Raw genomic sequence first — 23,570 nt, 5'->3', positions numbered from 1 at the left:
TGCCGAGGCAGCTAGATACAAGATGTGCCGGCACTGGTGCATCTTCGTGTAATGCAGTCCAGCACCCGTGTGTGAAAAACGCTTCTCTTCTCCTAGTCTGTGGTCATGAAACACAAGGTCCTGCCAAGTTTCACCACATGTTTTCTTCCTGTTCTTGCAGCAGCCGTGGCCTTGAGCACGCACCTTTGCTTTACGGACAGGCTGCCTTTGTTCTGCAGTGTCTGCAGTTTCATAGAAGAGAGGAAGAAGGCGGGAAGAGCTAATGACCACTTAGTGCTCATCTCCTGTCTCTTAAGACTTCAGTCAGCTTTCTTCAGGAATATCTGAAAAGACAATTTTAAAAAGGAAAAAGCTATCAGAGATTAGTAAGTCACTTTGATATTAGTGCTACCAAACATTTTCCTATTGAAGAGGAAACCAAGAACTGATTTCTTGGGAACAAAGTCTCAGGCCAGTCAAATGTTCCCTGTAACCAGCAGGGGCAGAAGCTTTACTGCTGAACAGAAAAATAATGTTGACAATACCCCTCCCCAATTACTGAAAGGCAACTGCTGCCTAGAGAGCCTTGCTACTAAGTCCTGTTTGTGTAACCCCCTACAACAATAAGGAATTACCACTTCCATTCACCTGATAATCCTTACTATGTGTGTTACAGCCTACTGAGGTAAGCGGAGATATTCTGTGCCCACTGTCTCAAGAAGACTCCTTAGAGACAGTTATAAATATATTGCAAAGCACCAGCAGTAAACTTTTGATGTGGTTAGTAAACCATGAGGCACAGCTGTGGCTAAGGATACCTGTACATTCTTGGTAGTAAACCACTTTACCCAACTGTTAACCACTGCAGTTATACCACTATCATTATTAAATAAGCCCACACTGTTCCTGCTAAGGACTGGTTCAGCACTTTTTAAGTTCTCTGGAAGGTATGTCCCAGTTGCCCCTGGGGTTACATTAATATGGACAACATAACGGGTCCCAGGTCATTCCCATGATTAGCTGAGAAACAACAAGCTGAGAATACACGCCTCTGTGAATATGGTTGCTGGGAAGCTGTGACTGTACCCACTGCTGGCCGAGTGAAATGCAGTCCTGGGGACAGTCCAGGCATACTGCCTGCAGTGTGTCTATGGTGGTAACAGTACACCTAAAGTAGAGAAAAAATTCAGCTCAATGTTCCCTTTTGCTGTTGGGCTTTCCCTGCAGGAATCTAGCGTGGACCTGCTGCTGTCAACATTCCTAAAAAATAGTTCCTCCAGAAAAGAGTATTACTTCACTCAAGATGATCCATACAGGAGAGTCCGTCTGGATGGTCAGTCGTATTGCTTCCAGAGGCCCAAAGGAAGGGTCTACTTCTCCTTCAGCAATGCCTTTAGAAAAAGATCCTGAGGAAGGGGGGGAAAAACAGAGAGGACTTCAGGGTTGATTTCTGCTTTTCTCAGCAGCAACAAAACCGCTGTAGTCAAAAAGGTGTTTCTCTGGTGAGACGATCCATTCCTTTAGGCAAGTTCCAGCACCTGCAGTCAGACCAAGAAATGCTGCGCATTCAAACAGTGGCTGGGAGCTGAAGGTGCTGTCTCGTCAGGGCAATGGCAGCTCCTCCAATGGAACAGCTTTTATTTATTATTATTTGATTTTTACCCCACCTTTTCCCAATTGAAGTCAGCAGAGGAGGAAAGGGAGATTTTTTCCCCAGACACTCCCAGTGTTTCTTTATAGCCACTGACTAACATGCAGGGGCTCAATTTGGGGAGGAACACAGAAGGCTGCAATGAGAAGGTAGAGATAAGGAAGTCGCCTTCTAGTGCAACTCCATTTGTGCTGGTTAAGATTCAACCTACTGTTGATGACGCAGGGCTCAACTGATCATTCTCACAACTGATCATCCTCACAAGGCTAGCATTTCCTCCTTATTGTTTGGAGTGGACCATATCTTAGGTAAAGGTCCCCTGTGCAAGCAACGGGTCATTACTGACCCATGGGGTGACGTCACATCCCGACATTTACTAGGCAGACTATGTTTACGGGGTGGTTTGCCAGTGCCTTCTCCAGTCATCTACACTTTACCCCCAACAAGCTGGGTACTCATTTTACCGACCTCGGAAGGATGGGAGGCTGAGTCAACCTTGAGCTGGCTACCTGAAACTGACTCCAGTCGGGATCGAATCAGGTCGTGAGCAGAGCTTTTGACTGCAGTACTGCAGCTTACCACTCTGTGCCACAGGGCTCTTAGTTGGATCATATCTTAGTCCTTCTTTAATTTTTAACTTTTGCTGTTAGGCACATACATTCTTTTTCACTGAGATGCAGCACTCAACATCTTTTCACAAGTTCATAACCTTTTTTAAAAAAGTACACATTAGAGTGAAGCAGACCAAGGGATGAGCTTCCTTTCTGGCTCATCGTTGTCAAACTTGCGACAAATTACAGTGTGTTGCTCATCACAGAAGCTAGGTAATGGTGTCATTAATGCTCAACTGCAATGTGGCAAATCTGACTACAAGAAGCAGTTCCCTGTGGATGACTTGCCAAGTAAGGAACATGACTCAGTGGTTGTGCTGGCTCAGTGTTACTGCTTGTATGGAGACAGCCCAGACTGTTTGGGCTGCCCTCTCTCAGTTGCACACAATCAAACATGCCCGAAATCTGATATCTCCTTTTCAGATAGCTACCGAACACACAGCTGTAGAGTAGCTCAGTGAATGATACTTATGCCCAGTTCTTCACCAAGTCAGCTGAAACGGCCCATGTGGAAGGATGTTGCCTTTATTAACATCTGGGGAACCAGCACAATCCAGATGATCCTGGGAAACCTAAGAGTAACTCCCAACACAGGGAATACTGCCTTTGCTCTCAGTAACATGACACCAAACTGATGGGATTTCTAAAAACAGCCATAACACAAAACAAGTAAAAAACAAAACCCTCTGCTAGCAGTACTGTAGAGCCCCGTGGTGCAGAGTGGTAAGCTGCAGTACTGCAGTACAAGCTCTGCTCACGACCTGAGTTTGATCCCAATGGAAGTCGGTTTCAGGTAGCCGGATCAAGGTTGACTCAGCCTCCCATCCTTCCGAGGTCGGTAAAATTAGTACCCAGCTTGCTGGGGGTAAAGGGAAGATGACTGGGGAAGGCAATGGCAAACCACCCCGTAAACAAAGTCTGCCTAGGAAACGTCGAGATGTGATGTCACCCCATGGGTCAGGAATGACCTGGTGCTTGCACAGGGAACTACCTTTACCTTTAGCACTACTGTACAAAATAAATGACTTTAACAAGCTTTGGTATGATGTTTCATGCAACACTGACGCTGCAAACTTAACCCATGCACCCCAGTAAAGTTTTTTGTTTTTTTAAACTGGAAAGCCTCTGCTGTCCAGTAGGTGGCATCAATTCACAGGTTACTATTTCATATGTGTATCAAGCATCAGCTATGGAATGGGAAACAACTGAAGGAAATTCTTCCCTGAGCATTTTGAACACCAGAGGTGAATGTTATCTGATCACAAAATTGTGTGATCCTGTATTTTTGAACAGTTCAAGCAAGCCAACCCAGGCCAAAGATTTGGGGAGGGGCAATAATATACCATCAAGCATTTAAAATCACAACTAAAGAAACAAATATTTACTCCCTACCCTATAACCTACAGCATTTATAAATAGCCAATATCCCTCACTGATTTTTCTGTTGTCATGATACTTGTCACTTGAAGACTCCCAGCAAGAGATAGATAAATGAAGTATAACATTTGAGAGATTTAGCACAGTCTGTTTAGAGCCCCTTCAGCCTTATGGTTTAATTTTCTAACCAACAGTATCAGGCAAGTCTGCATACACACACATGAACCATGACAGGTCCCAGCTGCCTCTTTTCTCCAAAAAGGTGGCTGCAGGACTATAGACTGGGACTCTTTGGGGAATGTTAAAAGACCCGCTTCTTCTAACAGGGTTTCATCATGCAGTAATAACTGTTATCATTATTAGCATTAATATGGGGTTTCAAAACACTTTGTATGCATTATCTTGATGGAATCCTTACAACAACCCTCACAAATAGCTTTGTATTATCATCTCCTTGTTGCAGAAAGGGAAGAGAGCAAGAAAGAGGTTTCCTAAGGCACAAACAAAATTTTAACCTTATGTGCAGCTCAGTCTCCTAGCCACACCACTGTACCATTATGCCACCGTGTTATACCATAAGGTATCAGTTACTCAGTATTCATAGCATAAGAGAAGTGTTTTACTAAACAGTCTGCATTTTAGGACAGATACCAAAGTACAAAAATGCATATGAACCTAATATCTACTTCTCAAGTGTGGGCGGATCAGCAGATATTTACATCTGTGGATTGGGCTCACACTGAAAAAGAAAGAGAATTTTTCTCCAAACTTGGGGGACTCTGAGGTTTACAGAAAAATCTAAAAACTTACTGAAAACAGATGGGTTTTTAAAAATCCCCTCGACGGATGAAGCTGTCAGTGCCTGCTGCTTTCCCCAGCTGTGCTTCTCCTCACTAGCTTGTGGTAGAGCTGTTGGCAGAAGCACTGCTGTCAGGGGAAGAGGAACTGATGCTGCCGTGAGGCCTCTGCCACAGTTCTCTTTCCTCACCAGCCTCCAAGGGTGGGGGAGGGAGAAAGAGAGAAGCCAGGAGCTTCTGGGTTCAGTGCTGGCCACAGGCAGAGTCCAGGAGTCGCACTGGGCTTGGCCTCACCAGCGGTGGACCCCAGGAGCCATGCTGGGATCGGCAGCTGCAGACTCCATGAGATGCGCATGGCCTGGCCACACCAGCAGATTCAGGGAGCTGTACGAGGCCCACAAGTGGCAGCAGGGAGTCCTGGGAGATACACAGGGCCCAGAGGCGGCTGGGGTGGTGACTGGGAGCCACAACAGGCTCGGCCACGACGGACCCCGGGAGCAGGTGCAGTTCTGCTGCAGCATCTGCAGACTCAGCGAGGTCAGTGGGGCACAGCCACAGTGGCAGACTCTGGGAGCTGCATGGGGCCCAGCCGTGGTGGTGGCAGACTCCGGTGCAGTGTGGGGCCAGGAGGCGGCTGCCGAAGTGATGGGGAACTGTACGGAGCTCAGCAAACAAGTGGGAGGGAGAATGGGATTCCCCCACCGTGAGTCTCATGGGCTCCACCTGTCAATATATCTAATTTTCAGCATAACCAAATCTGTAGATACTTAAATCCAGAGACTGAAGCTATGAACAGAAAAGACAGATCTTTCTACAAACCTGAAAAATGCCCCAGGTTTGCAGAAAAATCCGAAGTCTTAAAAAATACATTGGGAAGGGGTTAAAAACATCAAAGTAATAGAAGCAGCACCTGTAGTTTTAAGAAATGAATGTCCTTAGTGGTTCTATGGCAGAGTGGGGATTCAAACCTGGTGAAACTGTAACCACTGTACCACACATGCTTTTGTGCGGTGGCTGTGGTAGAAGAGTAGTTAAAAGCCAGGCCTGGGTAACACATGGAAAATTTGCATGGTATCATGTTGCTTTAGTGGTTGCTACTGGCACTGACAAGATTACTGCCAGACCTTCAAGTGTCAGGGCTCTTTCTAGGGCTGTTTTGGCCTTTGAGGGGGGAATCATTGCAGCCGGGCCTGGCTGCATAAATGACCACATTTCCCTTGAAAATACCCAGCGGTGCTGTGATGTCTCTAAACAGTCTTATGACAGAGCCACTGCTTCCACACTTTTTAAGGAAAACGTAACTTTATATATGCATGTGGCCTTCCCAACTTACACATGGGTATTCTGTTCTTGTACCTGTGTGTGTGTGTATAAAGTGCCATCAAGTCACAGCCAACTTATGGTGACCCCATAGGGTTTTCAAGGTAAGTGAATAAGCAGAAGTGGTTTGCCATTGTCTTCCTCTGCAGAGTCTCCCTTAGTGGTCTCCCTTTCAAGTACCAACCCTGCTTAGCTTCTGAGATCTGACAAGATCGGACTATACTATACCATTCCATATCCTCTTGTACCTATACCAGAGTATAAGTGATAAGCTATCCTACATCACAGGGACTCAATCACCTCACCTTTTTCTCTCCTCTCACAACCAAGTGATTACTGCATGTTAATGTGTTCCTAGTAAACTGGAAGAATCCTGTCCTCAAAAGTCTAAAGCTTTCAGATTCAGGTGTACTCTTCTCTTGAAGTTAAATGGATTTCAGTCAATAAAAATTAAGTCTGGGTACATTCGTCCAAGAAGCTGACAGTGAACCAAAGAGTTCAGCAGAACCACTGCAGTACATTTTTGGAAGGGTTGCTAACTACAGAAATGACGATAAGGACTTGACAAAAATTCATGTAACTATCAAGGCACTAAGTTCTGAACATAGGATTGTTTTTACTTTTCTAGTGCATAAACATCTAGCTTCCATACACTGGCATATGGGTAGGTGCCCTGTAAGTGGACTTCTTTTGATAAGCCAACAGTGCCTTCCACTGGATCCTGAAACAGAGAGTTCGGTTTTACAGAATATAATTTTGGGATGAAGAAACATGACATTATTTGACATAAAAGAATACAACTTATTCAATTCTCAGATATGTTTAAATGATTTTTACAGCCGAAGAAGTCTGAAATTAAGAGGATGATATTTGGACTGAGACGTTAAAAACATCTAAGTGATTTTTATCAGTATAAAGTAATAATGTATGCAGATATTGTGAAATGATGAATAAAAAAAGCCAGTAAGGTTCTGTGAGCAACCTCGGGGAACTGCTACTTGTAACTGAATTGTACAGAACATGAGAAAAACCCTGTACCTACGGGGTTCAAAAGAAAGGTACCCTAAAGACACTGAAACAGGTATCAGAAATTTCCCAGAATCAACAGAGAGGCCTCAGCATGACAAAAAGGCATGAGAAAGCCTGAAGATCAAGCTGACACAATCAACCCTGAGAAGTGAGAAACTCAGATAGAGCAGAAGCACAACAACCTTGAGGAGCCAAGTCGAGCGATATCAGAAGAGACACAAGGCAATGTTTTGGGTACTACTAGGGATGTTGTGAGAACATGGATTTGTGTCTCCTTGAGAAAGAGATTGGTTGTTACAGTAAACAAAAATTTACTGTTCCTCAGTTCCCACTCTGGTCAAAATGAATTATTACTTGGATTGGGGTATTTGGGTTGGAGACCTTTAGAGGTTATCCTTAGCCTCCAATAGGTAATTATGTTTTAAAATTTAAACTCCCAGGAGGGTGCTTATGGAAGCTAAAACTAGAATACTGTAGGTTCAAATCCAGTGCATTACTCATGTAACCATTTGCTTTTATTCATTTGCTGCTTCTATTTTACTTTCCAGTTGCTTTGATTGCAATGCATTCAGTTCCTCTCTCCACTATGGCGATAATTTCTTTTATCTTTCTGGCTATTTTTACCCTCTATTTTATCATTGTATTTTCAATTAAACTGCCTAATTCATTTCAGTTAAGCCAAAGAGTATGTACGTTCATTAATAGTCCAGAGTTTGCCTCCTGGGACAATGTAGGAGACCTTTCTTCACCCTGCACTGCCTTTTTTCATCTTCAGCGCCTCCAAAAGTCATCCTTTCCTCTCTGCTAAAATTATCATCCAGAAGCAGTTCTTTTTTTCTGATAGATTACTACTGCTTTTTTCTTGGTCAATTCCCCTGCAGTTTTCCCCCACTACGTAGAAAGAACTTTGCTACCCCCACCTCCCAGATCACGGTCCCAGCTTCTCAGATCAACACTGGCAGCCACTTGCTTTCCATGTCAAATTTAAACTTCTAGTCCTTGCATGTAATGCTATTCCCTTCTGACTCTCTCTCTCTCTCTGTTTCTCTTTCTTCTCAAGCACATTCAGTATCACCCCTCCCTCCCTCCCACACACACAGTGGTTTCCTTCCTCTTGGAGCTTTTACAGTGATTCCTAGACCTGCAGTAACTTTTCCTTTTCTATCCAGACACGGCTACCTCCTTCTCCATTTCAAAACCCACTGCAAAGCCTCTTGGAACTAACAGCATCTCTTTTTCATGCTAGCGTTTAAACTGAAGAGAGAGGGCTCGATAGAGTAAGAAGGGTAAGAGAAGGAAGGGCCACTTCAACGGAGACTTGCGAGCAAGGGCCAGTTCCTTTCCTGATTGCTGTTCACTGGTGTTTTAAATGGATGCCTCAGAAATATTTTTTACTAAGTGGGGGTTATAAATATGTTACATAAATAAAATGGCACATTTCTGCAGTTGAATCGAGATTCACAGTGCGCATATTTGGTACTTGAGGATCATCATCACACCCAGGTGGGAAAGTCTCATTTGAGGTGAGCTTTGGTCAGCCCTGCTGGGGCTCTGTCCAGTGTCCAGTTCCAAACTGGTGATAAGTAAGTCTTAAGTTGCTGCTGACCTGAAGGGCTGGTTCATATATCATGGAGAACACAGGTTGGGTTTGGGGTCCTCCTCACCTTGTGTCCTGTGTAACACTCAGATGTGAGTTGTGGGTTCTCCTCCACTGCTGTGCACATGCTACCTGATTCAGATCACAGCTGTGGCTTATGCAGAGATTCAGCTGTCTGCCCTGTGCCATTTTTCTGATACTTGTTGAGTGCTATATGGTCTGCTAGGGAAATCCACAAAGGTGCATAAGGATTTTCCTAGTGGGCCAAAAGGCACACTCCTTGGATTACTGCAGGTTGAGAAATTGGGCAGGGGGAAGGCTTAAGCCCCTTCTCCTAAGTGCCGCTGCCATGATCTGAATCAGGTACCATAGACCCAGGAATCGAAGACAACTCGCAACTTATGGGTGACTGTGACACAAGGTGGGGACCCCAGACCCAATCTGTTTTCTCCACAATGTGTGAATTGTCCTGCAGAAGAAAGTGCAAGAGGATTATAAAGTGTTACTATAAAAACCCAAGAAGTGGTCATATCCGCACAACAGAATTGTCCAGGCTGAAAGGCAGTTATGATGTCACCGTCCCTTCCTTGTGTTCTGAAAAGCCAGGTGGGGAAGCCACCAAGGAATGGCTGCTGGAGGGCACTTGTCTTTGAACAGCTGAAAAGCCGGCATGGTGTAGTGGTTAAGAGAGGTGGTTTGGAGCGGTGCACTCTGATCTGGAGAACCGGGTTGGATTCCCCGCTCCTCCACATGAGCTGCAGAGGCTAATCTGGTGAACTGGATTTGTTTCCTCACTCCACATGAAGCCAGCTGGGTGGCCTTGGGCTAGTCACAGCTCTTCGAGCTCTCTCAGCCCCACCTACCCCACAGGGTGTCTGTTGTGGTGAGGGGAAGGGAAGGTGATTGTAAGCTGGTTTGATTCTTCTTTAAGTGGTAGAGAAAGTCAGCATATAAAAACCAACTCTTTTTCTTCTTCTCCATGCCCTGTACCCAACTATCCCTACTACCAAAAACATGCACCTGCAAGCAATTTACTGGCCAACTCTCAGAAGACATTTTCAGAATGCAATTAGGACACTGGAAGCATGCCAGAATGATCAAGAAGATCAGCAAACAAATCCCTATCATAGACTGGCACTGGTTTAATCCTATACACATCATACAGAAGCAAGCCCCGCTGATTTCAGTACTATGGGCTTTCCTATCAATATACTTAAGGTTGCAACCTAAAAGAAATAGGTTCTGGGTTAAATTTGAGATCTGAGTTAACTATGAGAGATAGCTCATCACTTTAACCACTAACCCAAGCTAAGAACTGGAAGCCAGGTTCAAATTTCCACTCAGTGGAGAGGCTTGCCGGGTGACCTTGGGGCAGTTACTCTCTCTCAGCCTAATCTACCTCACAGGGTTCTTCTGAGGGTAACATGGAGGAGACCAGTGAATCTCACCCTGAACTCCTTGGAGGAAGGGCAGAATAAAAATGTGCTAAATAAACAGCAACTGAGGGGTTGTTGTTTTTTTAGATTCTTTAAGCAGGTTTGTCCAATTCTTTGATCGCTAAACCAGCAACATTTCTGATTGCATGGCATTAATTGAGAAAGTCTACTTGTGTAGAATCTTTAAATGATTAAGACATTGGGGACTTTTATTTGTTATGGGGGGAAAACCCCAATGTGTACTAAAAGCAACATGCACAATGCATTATCCACAACCTGCAGGCTACCGTTTGCCTTGAACCAGCAATTTACCTATCTGTATGTAGCCGTCAGATGTCCTGTGATACTTGAATGCTGTCCCTCTTCCCTCCTGCAGGGCTTCCTTATCTGACTGGAGACTCTGTGCAGGGAAACGGACAATCTCAGGCAGGCTGCTGTGGGTACAGCTTAGACCACAATGACCATAAAGCACCAGGCAATGTTTATGTTTCCAGAGACAGAACATTACTCTTGCTAGAAGACCTTCTCTATGCCTTTCAAGGACCCATAAAAGCCGGTTGAATATCTAGTGGGGAACAGGCCCTGGAGTGCCTTTTCCTGCCACAGACTCTGTACTTTAAATAGGAAAATGACTAAGCGGACTTTCTTTGAGGTTTTGGTATACTGTCTCAAGGCTAAGTAAGCATCTGGTTTCAGCCTGTGTGTGGCAGCTTTCTCATGCGGTCTCACGGCCGATCCCGATCGCCAACAGATAGTCTTATGAAAAGATCCAACTGCAGAGTAATGAGAATTTGGATTACAATCTCCCAAGAACATGTCAGGCCTTCCAGTTTTCTAATGCAAACAAGAGCCATCTATTTTCAGGAGATTATCAGAGCCACAGAGTTACCTTACAGAAGGTTTATGCCAAGGTTATACTAATGGCTGAGGACTGAACTAGACCCGTACAACTAGCACAATCAGGAAAAAAGTTACGTACTGTCACCTGTTCTTAAAAAAGCGATTTCCTCCATATCTTGAAACAGCTCTACTTTCTATCTTCTACCTCCCCCTCCCCCCAAATCCTCTTTCATAAGCCCAACAACTCACATCGAAGGGCAAGACCTCCACCGTTGTGTTGAACAGTTTGTCTTCAGGGTGCTCGATGTTGCCACTGCGGAAGAAAAACCTGCAGGACAAGAACCCAAGATGACTGCACAGATTCACAGGGGACACATATCAGCACATAAGAGCTCCTCTCCCAGGAATGGGCTTCCCAAAACGTCCCACCCCAACAGGTGGTTTCCTTAGCACAGTGAAACCCACTTTTAGAGACAGCTCTAAGTGCAAAAACAACCAATTATGTGTTGATTGTTTGATTGCTCTCGTAAATTAAGCACTCTGCTGCATCTGAATGAATATGTAAGAAGTGCAATTATCCACTCCCATGGTGAGAGCAGTTTGCTGCTCTTCTCTTTTCCAGAGAAATTAGTGGTTGTGTGTACATCTTAAGCACAAAGAGCAGATTCTAGGAAGGATGAGGCCACACAGATGAGATGTTCCCACCTGAAAATTCACCCCTTAACAATAAAAAATGACACTCTATACTCAGTGAAATTTAGTACACAACAGATGGATTTCCAATGGTCACGTGCAAATTTTCCTCTCAGTTTCTAGGGTCTATTTGAATCTCTAGAAACTTCAGTAAGAGAAAGCTGCATTCCTAAGACCAAGAACAATCATAGAATCATCAGAGTCATCTAGTCCAATCCCCTGCACAATGCAGGAATTTCACAACTACCTCCCCCCCCACACCCCTAGTGACCCCTACTCCATGCCCAGAAGATGGCCAAGATGCCCTCCCTCTCATGAGAGAACTATAAATGTAAAATGAAGGGGAAAAACGATAACAGCATGTGCAACATATGTAACATTGCAGTCTGGTCTTTAGTAAAGTCAGTTGAGAAGGAATTAATTTAATCTTCAATAACACAAAGGAGGACCCTCCCTTTTTGGCTTGCTGCTTTCAAGCTACTGAAGTGCAGCGTTAGTAGAAATGTAGAAATACAAAGCGTGACAAGTATTCTTAATCTGTTGTGAGACAGAATTTAATGATGAGTAGAATTTGACTTGGGAAATGTTTTAGGATGGGGCAGAAGCCCAGAGAGAGCTTGTAAAATAATAATAATAATTAAAAAAAAAAAACGAGCAAAGCTTCACTAAGGGTTGTTAATTACACAAAAGGCAAGAAATTAGACACAGGGAAAAAATGCCTCCCTAGATGAGCTTCTTTCTCCAGTTCCTCTGAGAGTCCAAAGCCAACGCAGCACCTGCCCTTGTTTAACTGTGCTCACGGTGCCATGTTATCTGTTAGCATCACTTGTGAAAACAGGATATTGGCAGCCCTTGTTTCCGTAACCGTACTTCCATAACGGCACTACCGTTCTCAAGCAGGCATCAGCACTTTGCAAGGCTGAGTTCAAATCAGAAGGAAGGTAGTGAAGCCAGCAAAGAAGGAGGTCTGTATAAACACCAAAGATGAAACATAAGCGAGATGCACATCTCAAAACACAAGTCTGTGGCTGCAAAAGAATGAAGCTCCTGCCAAAGTATGGAATGGGGGGCAGCATAGGTTGAAGCTACTTCCCAAGAGCTGGGCTCATGCTTCATCCCCTACACCAGCTGCAGCAAAACCTGTTAGCTGGGCCTTCTTTGGGAGAGGAACTTTTGATCCCTTGATTTTTCAATACTGGCTGAGGAACAAGCTCCCTCTGTGAAGTCCTTACTTTCTTGTTGTTGTGGGTCTTATAAACGGGGAGTTAAATATTCTGTTTCAGTTGTTATGTCTGTACAGTTATCTGCATCAGTCTTTGTATGTATTGACTGTCATATTGGTGTGTTTATTGGCCTGATCAGCTTTTAATTAGATGCATTTTTATATGTTGTTAGCTGCCTTGGACTCTTAGGAGGAAAGGTTGGATACAGACATTATAGCATACATATAAAATATATCTCATTCTAAGCCATCCTCTCTCATTCCAAATTGTAGCTCAATTCTTCTCTAACATAGTGCCTTTCAAGTACAGTGGGGACTTTTCAGCAGCAGTGTCTTAGGCAAAATGCACTGGAGCCCATCAAAAAACCACTATGGGAAAGAAACACATGCAGCTGAACATCTGTAAAAACAATCAGGACTTAACCACAAACTATATCCAGATAGCCACAACACTTGCAAAAACAAAACAAAAACCCACCATACAGACAACTATAAGAAACAACAAGTAAAATAGGATCAAGGTAATGGGATACCAATTAGACCCAGATGGAATTCCCTTTGTTTTTAGAAAGCAATTATTATTCAGCTTGCAGTCTGGTACCAAAACTGAAAGACAAAGGCAAATTCTTCTTTTCTTGATGCTTTTCGGTCTGGCTCCTGACCTGATTATGGGACAGGGATAGCTTTGGTGGTGTTGGTGAATGACCCCTACCTGCAGGTGAACAAGGTTCCCAGTTGATACTATCAGATCTATAGGACACACTCGATAGAATGGATCCTACCATCTCACTGAATCACTTGGTTTTGGAATAATAGCATCTCTCTCTCTCCCCCCCGCCTCTACTGGTGGTTTTTCTTTATGTGACTGACGGCAGGAGTTTGTTTTGGGAAGTAGTTTCAGCAACCCAGTAACTGACGTGTGGCATTTCCCAGGATCCAACGCTTTCCCTTATGTTTTTCATTACTTATAGGAAACTTCTGAATGAGATCATCTAAAATGTTGGAGTTCACTGTCATCAATATACTAATGACACCCAGCTTTATATCCTTTTCAGAATCTCCAGATACAGCTGTCTTGCCTTAATGTATACAGGTTATGGTCAGGCAGATAAGAGAAAGCAGACTGAAATTAAATCTAGACAAAAGTGTCATTGAGTGGGAAAGTGGATGATCTACCCAGACTGGATGGGAATATGGCTGGCTTTGTCCAATTCAGTGAAGAGTATGCTTGTGTTTCTTGACCCAGCCTTGCTTTTTGAAAAAGAGATCGGTGCTGTTGCTGGGAGTGCTTTCTGTTGTTTACATCTAGTCCGAAACCTTTCTCCTCTTTCTGACTCTGTCACATTAATCCATACTTGTGTAAACTCGAGACTTGTCTACTGTAAGGTGCTCTACATGGCACAGCCCTTGAAAGTAATTTGAACTGAGGTGATGCAAAACATGGTGTCTCACCTCCTAATGGGTGTGGGATATCAGATGCGTATTACTCCAACTCTGAAGCAGTCATACTGGCTGCCCTACCTATTCCAGGGAACATATCAAAATGCTGTTTTTAACTTTTAAATCCTCTCACAATCTACATATTTGAAGACTGCCTCTCCCTAGAACTGTTGGTCACCTCAGATCTGCCCTACCTGTAGTTCTCTCCTTCTCAAAGTTTTGCCTTCCACAAGATCGACGGACTTTTTGGCTGCTGCACCCACCTTCACAACAGCCTTTCAGGAGAGATATGTGGATGTCCTTCTCTAGTTAGGTTTTGGAAATTATGTATGGCAGCCTTACTTCAACAGGCCTGTGGCAATTAGGACCGTTGTGCTGCTTTAAGTCTCAATGTTGATGTGTTGGCAGCTTTGTTAGATAGTCTGTTATAATGTTTTATGACTGTCTTGTTTTACTCTTTTGTTTTCCTTTTTTTATTGTTAGCTGCTTTGTGCAATGAAGGGGTGGAATGAAAAGGCATATGGACAGAAAGAGAATAAAATGCAACCTACACGCAGTTCATCTCAAATGAACTTTGTTCTAGTGCAGGAGAGAGGGAAGGAAGAAACAAGGAGTGACTTCCAGAAGTCAAGCAGATCGGTCCCATCCTGCACTCCCACAAAACCCCGCATACTCACCGTTCAATGCGTAGTGGCTTGAAGAAGCGAAAACGTATGAAGTCACCCATGGTCGGGGTAAATGCCCAAAAGAAATCTTCTCTCATATATGCTTTCTCCAAGGTGAAATGCTGGTAGGTTTTCAGGCTGGTGCTCACCTCTGCAGGAGGGTTGACGTGTTCTTTTCGAAGAGCTTGCTTTCCAAAATCTTTGTCCTCAATATACACAAAACATAAAAGCAAAACAATTTTTATTTAAAACATGCAACCCAACCTTCATGGAAATGTTCCAATTCTGATGCATTGGGAGAATGTTTACGTAAGAGGCTTATATATCTTTCCTCCCTAGTCCTCCTTTTATCATATACTCTCTCTCCTGTATCTACTGCCAATATCATAATCCACCCTTATTGATTACACACAAACCTTTATCTTTGATTCTTCCTCTCCTTTGCTCCCCATGTGCACTCTGCTGCTCCTCCCCATGCAACAGAAACTACCTGCTTTCCTTTGTACCATCATGATGATTAAAGACCCCTCCTGAAAGTGCCTCCTTGACAGACCTGTCTGTGCGCCAAGTACATACAGCAAGGACACTTAAAGAGGAACTCTTGGTAGCTAGCACACAGCAGAGAACCTTCTTTCTCCTATAAGTCAGTCAAAGCCAGATCTAACTACCGGGGTTAAGCAGGCATGGGTAATTTTAATTTAACAGGGCATTTCAGGGTGGTGGTGGATGTGTTTTATTTTTCACCTATATTTATTGCCTGCCTGGAGTCCTTGGAAACGGGGGGGGGGGTAGAAATCAATCTGAAATCATTATCCCTTGAGATGCTGGGTCTGTTCTGCTCAATTTTAGTTTGTTTAAAGAAGAGATAGCATTTTTCTAAGGTAACCCCCTCCCAGAAAAGCCTTCAAGAATCTTAACACAAGCCCTCTGCAGAACAATATTAGTAGAGCTTCCTCCAGCAGCACAAGGGTTAAATGGATTGCAATGACTCAGACTTCAAGTCAGGGATTCACATGGAGCCCCTGCCCTCCACTCAGTATCATTTTCTGAAGCACACTGTGACTCTCAGGCTTTAAAGGCTGCTGCAACACACAGCCAACGAATGCTTCCTAGCTGCTATTAATCAGAGTCTGTACCTGCCATGCTCCAGTTCCCTTGCCTCCTGACCCAGTGCCTCCCCTTTCCTTCCAAACCGTTTAAAATTTCTTCCAGACTCTGACAGTGAAGCATCCACTCCCTCTGTGCAGAACAGCACAGCTGACCTCCTTTCTCCAGGGAATACACCTGCATCGGAGGAACCTGCTTTCTCAACCTGAACTGCTGCACAAATTTGAAAACCCATTACATTTCCCATACAAATCCATTTGATATCCCAAGATGCAGCTTGTGTGGGCTTACACATAGCATCTGCCTACAGGTTCACTAATCAAGCACAGACTGTATCCGGCACACAATGTGGCATCCGCTGAATCCTGGGCTTAAAACAGAAGACAGCTTCTAGCCCTTATGGGAGGAAAGAGGTCTCTGAAAATATGTTGCCTCTGCCCGAAGAGAACTCAGAAAACAAAATACAGGACTTGAGACAAACAAACAACAACCAGAGAGTGAGCTACAGTACCTTTCATCTCTTACTGGTGCCTGACAAAACTAAATCTTTATTTTATTTATTATAGATCCTGTCTTCCTCCCAAAACTCAGGGTTCCAGGCAATCTCCCATCTAGTTACCAATCAGGGCAAAGTCTGCTTAGCTTTACATCTGGCACCTTCAGACCATGACTGCCCATCCCCTGCATCCAGAAAAAACATGTCCTTAGAAGCAGGGGGGGGTGGGAAATTAAACGAAGCAAATTTACACAGGCTAAAATAATGTTCCATACATTTAAATTTAAGCACACAACAAAAATGTTCCTCCCAAACATCAAGCCTGAGGAAAAATTCTGTGAAGGTTATACGACTGTATACTGTAAGGTGAACAATGGTGCGCCTAATAAATGTATTTGTTTACTAGTCTCTGAACTTCATTACAACTAGCAGGAGTTTGATTTACTTTAGGAGAATACCACATTTACCCAGTTTCTCCCACACCCAATGGGATTCTAAATCATGAGTTTCTCTTGTTCCATTATGGGTTGCTTCTTTGCCACTGCTTGCCCATCCCCCACCTTTGCAACTTCCTTTTGGAAGCTTTTTTTGGTGTTGTATTTTCTTCTGAGGGTCCCTGAAAAGTTGCCTGTATGCATAACTCATCATCTCAAAGTTCTTACCCTCACATAAAATGTGCCTTGTCTCTCACTTTTTGTAGAGGCGTGGAAAGCAGCAAGATGTCTCCTTGCCTTCTGAAAGAATATCTTGGGAATGAGCCTCCCCCCACCTCAAGCTCAGTTGGAGAGGAAGGATGCTGGGCCTTGAATGTACTTGAAGCATCTCCAAAACTCAGTCTGTCGCCAAGGGCAAGACCCTGTTTCTTCTACTCTGGGGTGGGCAGAGTCAGTGGAGAGCACAACGTTTGGCTGCCTACCAAGACTAGTCAAAACGTGTGGATCCCTGAATTCTAGTCATGTTTTTTTCTGTGCTCCCTCCCTCACAGTAAAGAAATATGATTAATCAATCACTGATCAACAGGTAGAGAGCACAGGTTTGCCCCCATTTTGTGAAAGCTCTTGTTAAAACTGTCACAATAACTTTTTAACAAAATGTGACCAGTGGTATCATTGTTTAGTCAGTGAGAATAATTCTCACAGTACCTTCACTGGTTTTGTTAACTTCCCTTTCTTATTGAAGTGAAAATGAAAACACATTCAGACGAAGCTTACTATCCTATGCACTGCGAGTATTCCTCACTTACACAAACTTTATGACTGTTTCCTTCATACGAGTGCTTAAGTTAAGATACCATGTTCTTGGCTAAAACCTTCAAACCTGGGGCTTTTATCAGGTTTGTTGAAAGATCTGTCTTGTCTGTTCATGGCACCAATCCCTGGATTTAAGTATCTACAGATGGGGGTCATATTGAGAATTAGATATATTGACAAGTAGAGGCCCTGCAAGAGGGCATCACATTTTCCTTTCCTCCACTATTTCCTCTTCCCTAAAAGCCCTCACATTCTTTTCCCTTTCCCTGGTTCCTTTTCTCCTTCCCACCCAATAGATAAAGGTATCTTATCTGCCTCTCCCCTCTACATTTTTCCCTCCTTCAGTCTCTCTGGCAGCCTCTCCTCAGGCAAAGTCTGGAGGAGTTGTGTATTGCCAGCGGCTGAGCCAGATCAGGTGCTGGCTGGGCTGAGCCCAGTTATATGGGTAGTGAGTTCCCAGTGGTTGCTGCAGAGTCTGTCTCCAGCAAGTCCTCCTCCATCAGGGGGCATGACAGGACAGGGGGCCAGGACTTTTGCAGGGCTATTTTGGCCTCCAAATGCTTCCTGGGCTTTGCTTTACAGCTCAGTAAGCATTCTTTTTTTAAAGCTACAGATGTTCCTATTATTTTGGAGAGCTGTAATTCCCAATGCATTTTAAAAAAAAGATTTTAATTTTTCTGCAAACTTAGGAGTTCCTTCAGGTGTGTACAGAAATCCCCGCTCTCTGTCCCTAGCTCTACTTTGTAGTTCTATTAATCATATCCTTTATGGTGCTATTTGGAGTTAGATATAACAATGTTCAAATCCATGAACTGCCATAATTTAGATATGGATAACTGGTAGAGTCAAGGCTCTGTGGCAGAGCATCTCCTTTGCATGCAGAAGGTCTGAGATTCAATCTGGCATCTCCAGTTAAAAGTATCAGGTGATGTGAAAGACCAATGCCGGATACCCTGGATCAAGGGGTCCCCAACCTTTTTGGGCCTGTGGGAATCTTTGGAAATCTGGCAGAGGGTGGTGGGCACAACTACAAAATGGCTGCTGCAGGAGGCAGGGCCACGTGCACTGAGGAAGCCCAAGTGCCGGGGAGAAGAGGGGTAATTAAAAACACACTGGGAAAGAGGGGCGAGAGAGAATAAAACAAATATTATGGTGGCAGCTGCCACTGAAACAAATTTTAATCTGCATAGCCAATCATAACTTCAGTGGCCAATCAGAAGCCCTGCTGGATAAGAGACCACCTGGGTCCCACCCACTTAAAAAAAAAAACTCTTGGTGGGCACCAAAAAAGGTGTCAGCTGGTGTCCCCCTGCCCTGGAGAGCTGCTACCAGCCCGAGTAGACAAAACTGACTTTGCCAAAGAGTCTGACCCAGTATAAAGCAGCTTCATGTTTTCACGTGATGTCAACTTACAAAGACAGCCCATTACACGGCAACAGCTGTGACCACCTACACACAATGAACCATCATTTTGTGCCTGCCTCTGGTTGGCTGACCATGGGGCTCTGGTATTAAAAAAAAGAAAGTAAATCACACGACCCTCAGTTTTGCCCAACTCTGTCTTGCTACTATTTATCAAAGGCAGCTCTTCTATTCATTCCCTACCCCAGCAAAGATTAAATTTGTGTATGGACAAAATGAAGATTTATGTCAACTGTAAACAAATAAACAGCCATACCAAATTATATTTTAAACCATTGCTATCCATCTTGATATACACTTCATGCTTTGTGCCCACATGATCTGTGCTCCGCAGAGCAAGCTGCGAGTATCTTGGCAACTTAGTAGTCTCAAAGGGGACACTTGCAACAAAGGACCAGGTAGCAAGAGATAAATACCACATAGTAAACAAATATGCTTCAGTAATCATGTCATTCTAGATTTATTCTGCGTGGCCCACTTTTTATCTGTTCATTATAGTGGATTATTTCTTTCAAAGGAACTTTTGAAAGCTAACAGGATAAACTGTAAAGACACCAAAGTACTAGAAACAATGGCATAATACACATTTCAGATCAGTGCAGGACAAAGCCAAGATTTATTGGTCTCTGCTTTCATCCCTTCTTCATGAGGACTAGGAACATTTTCTGACCATCGCTCATAGTTTACAATCCACTAATTCCCTACTCTCAATCAGGGCTCCTCAGGGGAGAGCAAAGCATGACTTACGCTCCTTTTAGCATCACCTAAATCTCCTATTTCCTGATGGAAGAGGTGCTGCTGGAATAAGGCAGAAGGGGTGCCTGGATGAAAGAGTTAGTAGTCTCTGTTCCCTCCTGCAGGCACCAAACCAATCTGATTTTGATTCACATAAATTGGGTTTAATTTACGTGAAATTGATTGAAGGTTCTTTTTCACAGACCTAACAAAAACTTGTTTATGGGTAGGATATTAATGCAACGGAGAAAGGGAAACACACACACACAGGGAGAGAGGAAGTTTAGGAAGGTGACATTTATCATGTATAAATTAATGGGTTTCAGAGCCAAAGCCACTGCCTTCCCACTCTGGAAAAGGAAATAAAGTATCTGTGCACAGATTATGCTGCATTCTCCCCTCCAAGGACCCTTGCAATTCCTTCCTAATTTTATGTGTGCACACGCATGAACACACACAAAGCTCACCATAATGACTGTACAAGTGCTTCAATTCTGTCACACATGCAGTCAACAAACATTATCCAAGGCAAGATTATGCAGATGATTAGTTCTTAGTGGCTGGTACTGAGTTTTATGGGATGAAGTATTTATCCACCTGAGGTGCTGCCTTCAGCAAAAGGATGGGAGACACTGGGAGTGATCATAAGCAGATCAACACAGAAGCAAGTCCCATCTTATTCAAAAGGACTTACTCCCAGGGAAGCATTCTGAGGAGTGCAACCATTGTGAGGGAGGGGAAAGGACTGAAATTCTTCACCCTGCCCCCCCCATTCCTGCAGGGAAAACTTTGCAGACTTTTTGACTAATAAACCCATCAAAGGCATACCGTATATACTCGAGTATAAGCCGAGTTTTTGAGCCATGATTTTTGGCTTTAAAAACTCACCTAGGCTTATACTCGGGTCAATACGGTCACTCGCCTGCCAGGCCCTCTCCCAGGGCGCTCCCGCCGGCCAGCTGATGGGCAGGCTGTCCCGCCTTCTCCACCCCACCCCACCCGATCGCGCCTTCTGCGCGGCGGCGGCTTCTTCCCACCCCACCCCACCCAATTGCGCCTTTTATACGATTGCACCTTTTGCGCGGTGGCGGTTTCTTCACCCCCACCCCACCCCACCCCGCCTTCTGCTGGGCGGCGGCAGTTTCTTCCTCCCCACCTCCCCCATCACCCCCACCTCACCCGGCCGGTCCTCCCGCTTGCCAGGTGACCCTGCGGGGCCTCCTGCACGCAGGGAGGGGGTCGCCGCTGCCACCGCCACCACCTGCCAGCCCGGTCAGGTAAGCCTGCGGGGGGGGAGGGGGTGCATTTCCCCCTCGGCTTATATGTGAAATTAGGCCCCTCGGCTTATACTCGGGTCGGCTTATACCCGAGTATATACGGTAATCAAGTTTTTCTTTCTGCCCTTGACTTTATACACATTTTGAGTTTCCAAGGCTGTGTGATATCACAGACTCACTTTTAGCTTCTGTATTTTGCCAGCCAGGGAGGAGTGGGTTCCCACATGTTGGAAGAGCGAGGGTTTGAAGCGGATCCTCAGATTTGCTTTCTGTCTATCACAATGTTTCTGAAACAGTAAAAAGCAGAAAAGTCACAATAGGACTATGGATATTAAGTTAAACTTTGTAACACTGAACTGTTAAACAGTATATTATCACACACATCATAGCGTTTTAATTGTAGACAAAATTATTTACATTTAAACAAGAATATCTGTGAAAATACTGTATGACTCTACAGTGTACACAGGAATTATTGTTTTTAAAGCTGTAGATTGAAAATCTGCATACCACATATTTTGAGTGAATAAAACCTTGTCTTAAAAAAGCATTTCACTCATTCAAAAAAATATAATACTTAGAAGAGGTTAACTTTGTATTAAAATACACTGGTTCCTGGGTTGAGGGCAGGCCTGTCTGGCATTACTTTCAGCAACTGTTATGTTCCTGGTTCTGTATGTGAAACCCCAAGAGGAATGTATCGCTGACTTCCGGCAATTGGTGGCTCAAGATGTGGGAAAGAAAAAGGACAGAGGGAGTGGAACTTTCTGGAGGGCGTAGAGGCAGTCAGGAATGCATCATTAGTACTAGATTAATAAAGCAGCTGTCAAAATAAATTGTGAGTTTCCACCTTTTTCATTCACATTTAAAACACTATTTTATTGACTTTCTTTAACACTGTTCTCATTTAGCCTCGCCACTTCATCTCCTCCCAACCGAAAGGGAAAGACAGTCTTCTATTTTCACACCCTTTATTTACTATAAGAAAATGTTTGATCATCGGCAATAAAACTCATTTGCTACACTGTTTGAGAATCTCTGCCACACAGCTGTGATTTGGAGAGTTAGAAAGGCACGTTCTCTGTAACCTCAATATGAATGTGTTCAAGTGCATGCTGAGCTGAGCACAGGATAGCTACAAAGAGCACACAAGCATTAAAATGCATTACTAACAATGCAGACTAAAGATGTCACTCAAAGGAAGGGGTATGCAAATTTTCATGTGATCTTTTTATGGCATCCTCATAGAAAAGAGTTCCAATCTGCACTTTCTTTCATAATATTTGTACTTCTTTTGGTTGTTTTAACCATCCAAAAGCACTGGCCATATGACTGACCTAGAAAGGTCTCACACTGCTCCTCTTCCTATCATTACTGAAGACATTTCCCACTTCTAAAAGTAATGTTTAAAAATGAAGCAGGGATAGGGTGGCTACTGAATCTTTCTGCCAATTAACCTTGTTAATTAATGCAGCTTTCTAAATTGCACACAGCAGAAGCTATACCTTTCGATTTAACATTATTAGTTACTTTCCTGTCCTATCTTAAGATGTCCCCCTTTCCCCACCTCCCTTGTACGAAGCAAAATGTAAATATATTGGGGTGAGTAAAAGCAGAATGTCAGCACTGATGAAGACAAAATCTAAACATCTATGAGCTTGTGCAGTCTTAGTAGCAGGGCGTCAAAGGGCAAACAAAACGTGCCAAGAAGACCACCCACTAAGTAGGTCACTCTTTTAAAAGCTTCTTTAAAAACCTCCCCCTTTGCTCCACATTTCTCTAACACTGCACTCTTCCTGCCCTATCCCCACTTCTCAAGGAATGGTACACTGGATGTATGTTTTTAGTGCCAAGGTTATGTTAAGTGAATCTTTCACTGAGCAGTTCTTTTCAGGTAGAAAAAGGTTCCTTCTGTAAATAAAAACTGAAAAAACAATAACAGAATTCAAGACTCCGTTTTAAACAGAGAAATCAGATATTTTATGAACACTAATTTTCTGCTGTTCCACCCCCAACCGAGGCAAAAGGCCATTGTGCACATATTAAAGAGATGCAACAGCCTGCCTCATGCCCAAAGGCCCCAGGTGCTGCACACAAACATTTGCACGGCCCGCAACATTTAGGATTGCCCACCTACTCCCTGCAGCCCAATTCCAAATTAATCCCCTAATCCAGCTCTCATCACTTTACAAAATTAAAAACCTGGATCCATTCATAGCATGCTGTTAGCAAACAGCTCACGTCAGTGTCCCACGTGAAACTAAGTGGGACATTGCAGTCAAATGCAACCCCACTTTCCCTCTTCTTCTTTTTTTAAACCATGCAGTTAGGAAAGCAACTACAGAGGTGAAATCCAAAATTCGTTTCCATATAAGGATGACTGCCAATTTCCAGAGCAGGCAAAGCTCAGGTTGAGCAAACTTTCAATCAAGGAGACATATCCTACAAGTTAAAGTCTAGTTTGTTGTGCAGAGTTAATCATGCAAACAGTGGGAAAGACAGCCAGAAATCCATGCTGGACTGAGATTATAGTTTAAAACAGGCAATGCTTTAGAAATCTTTCAGAATCCCCTAGAAAATATTACTGGGAGGGTGGACAGACAATAGGGCAAGACATACAAGTGAC

General features: G+C 43.8%; 1 protein-coding gene across 2 annotated transcripts in view; it reads right to left on the bottom strand.

Annotated features, from left to right (window-relative positions):
- Positions 1–210: 210 nt before the first annotated feature.
- Positions 211–23,570, bottom strand: part of MGAT4B (alpha-1,3-mannosyl-glycoprotein 4-beta-N-acetylglucosaminyltransferase B) — a 116,795-nt gene continuing 93,435 nt past the window's right edge. The window contains exons 10-15 of one of the 2 annotated variants that reach the window (XM_056865402.1): positions 21,124–21,231; positions 14,670–14,863; positions 10,887–10,965; positions 10,110–10,197; positions 1,273–1,385; positions 211–323 (exon numbers count right to left, since the gene is read on the bottom strand). In XM_056865402.1, coding sequence (XP_056721380.1) covers positions 300–323; positions 1,273–1,385; positions 10,110–10,197; positions 10,887–10,965; positions 14,670–14,863; positions 21,124–21,231 — 606 coding nt within the window. In that variant the 3' untranslated portion in view covers positions 211–299. The remainder of the gene's footprint in view (positions 324–1,272; positions 1,386–10,109; positions 10,198–10,886; positions 10,966–14,669; positions 14,864–21,123; positions 21,232–23,570) is intronic. The other variant, XM_056865410.1, reaches the window with a different exon arrangement.

This window comes from Euleptes europaea, chromosome 1, assembly GCF_029931775.1.
Source record: "Euleptes europaea isolate rEulEur1 chromosome 1, rEulEur1.hap1, whole genome shotgun sequence".
Lineage (NCBI taxonomy): Eukaryota > Metazoa > Chordata > Lepidosauria > Squamata > Sphaerodactylidae > Euleptes > Euleptes europaea.
The sequence above is the reverse complement of the archived record's forward strand: the minus strand, read 5'-3'. Positions and strand labels throughout refer to the sequence as shown.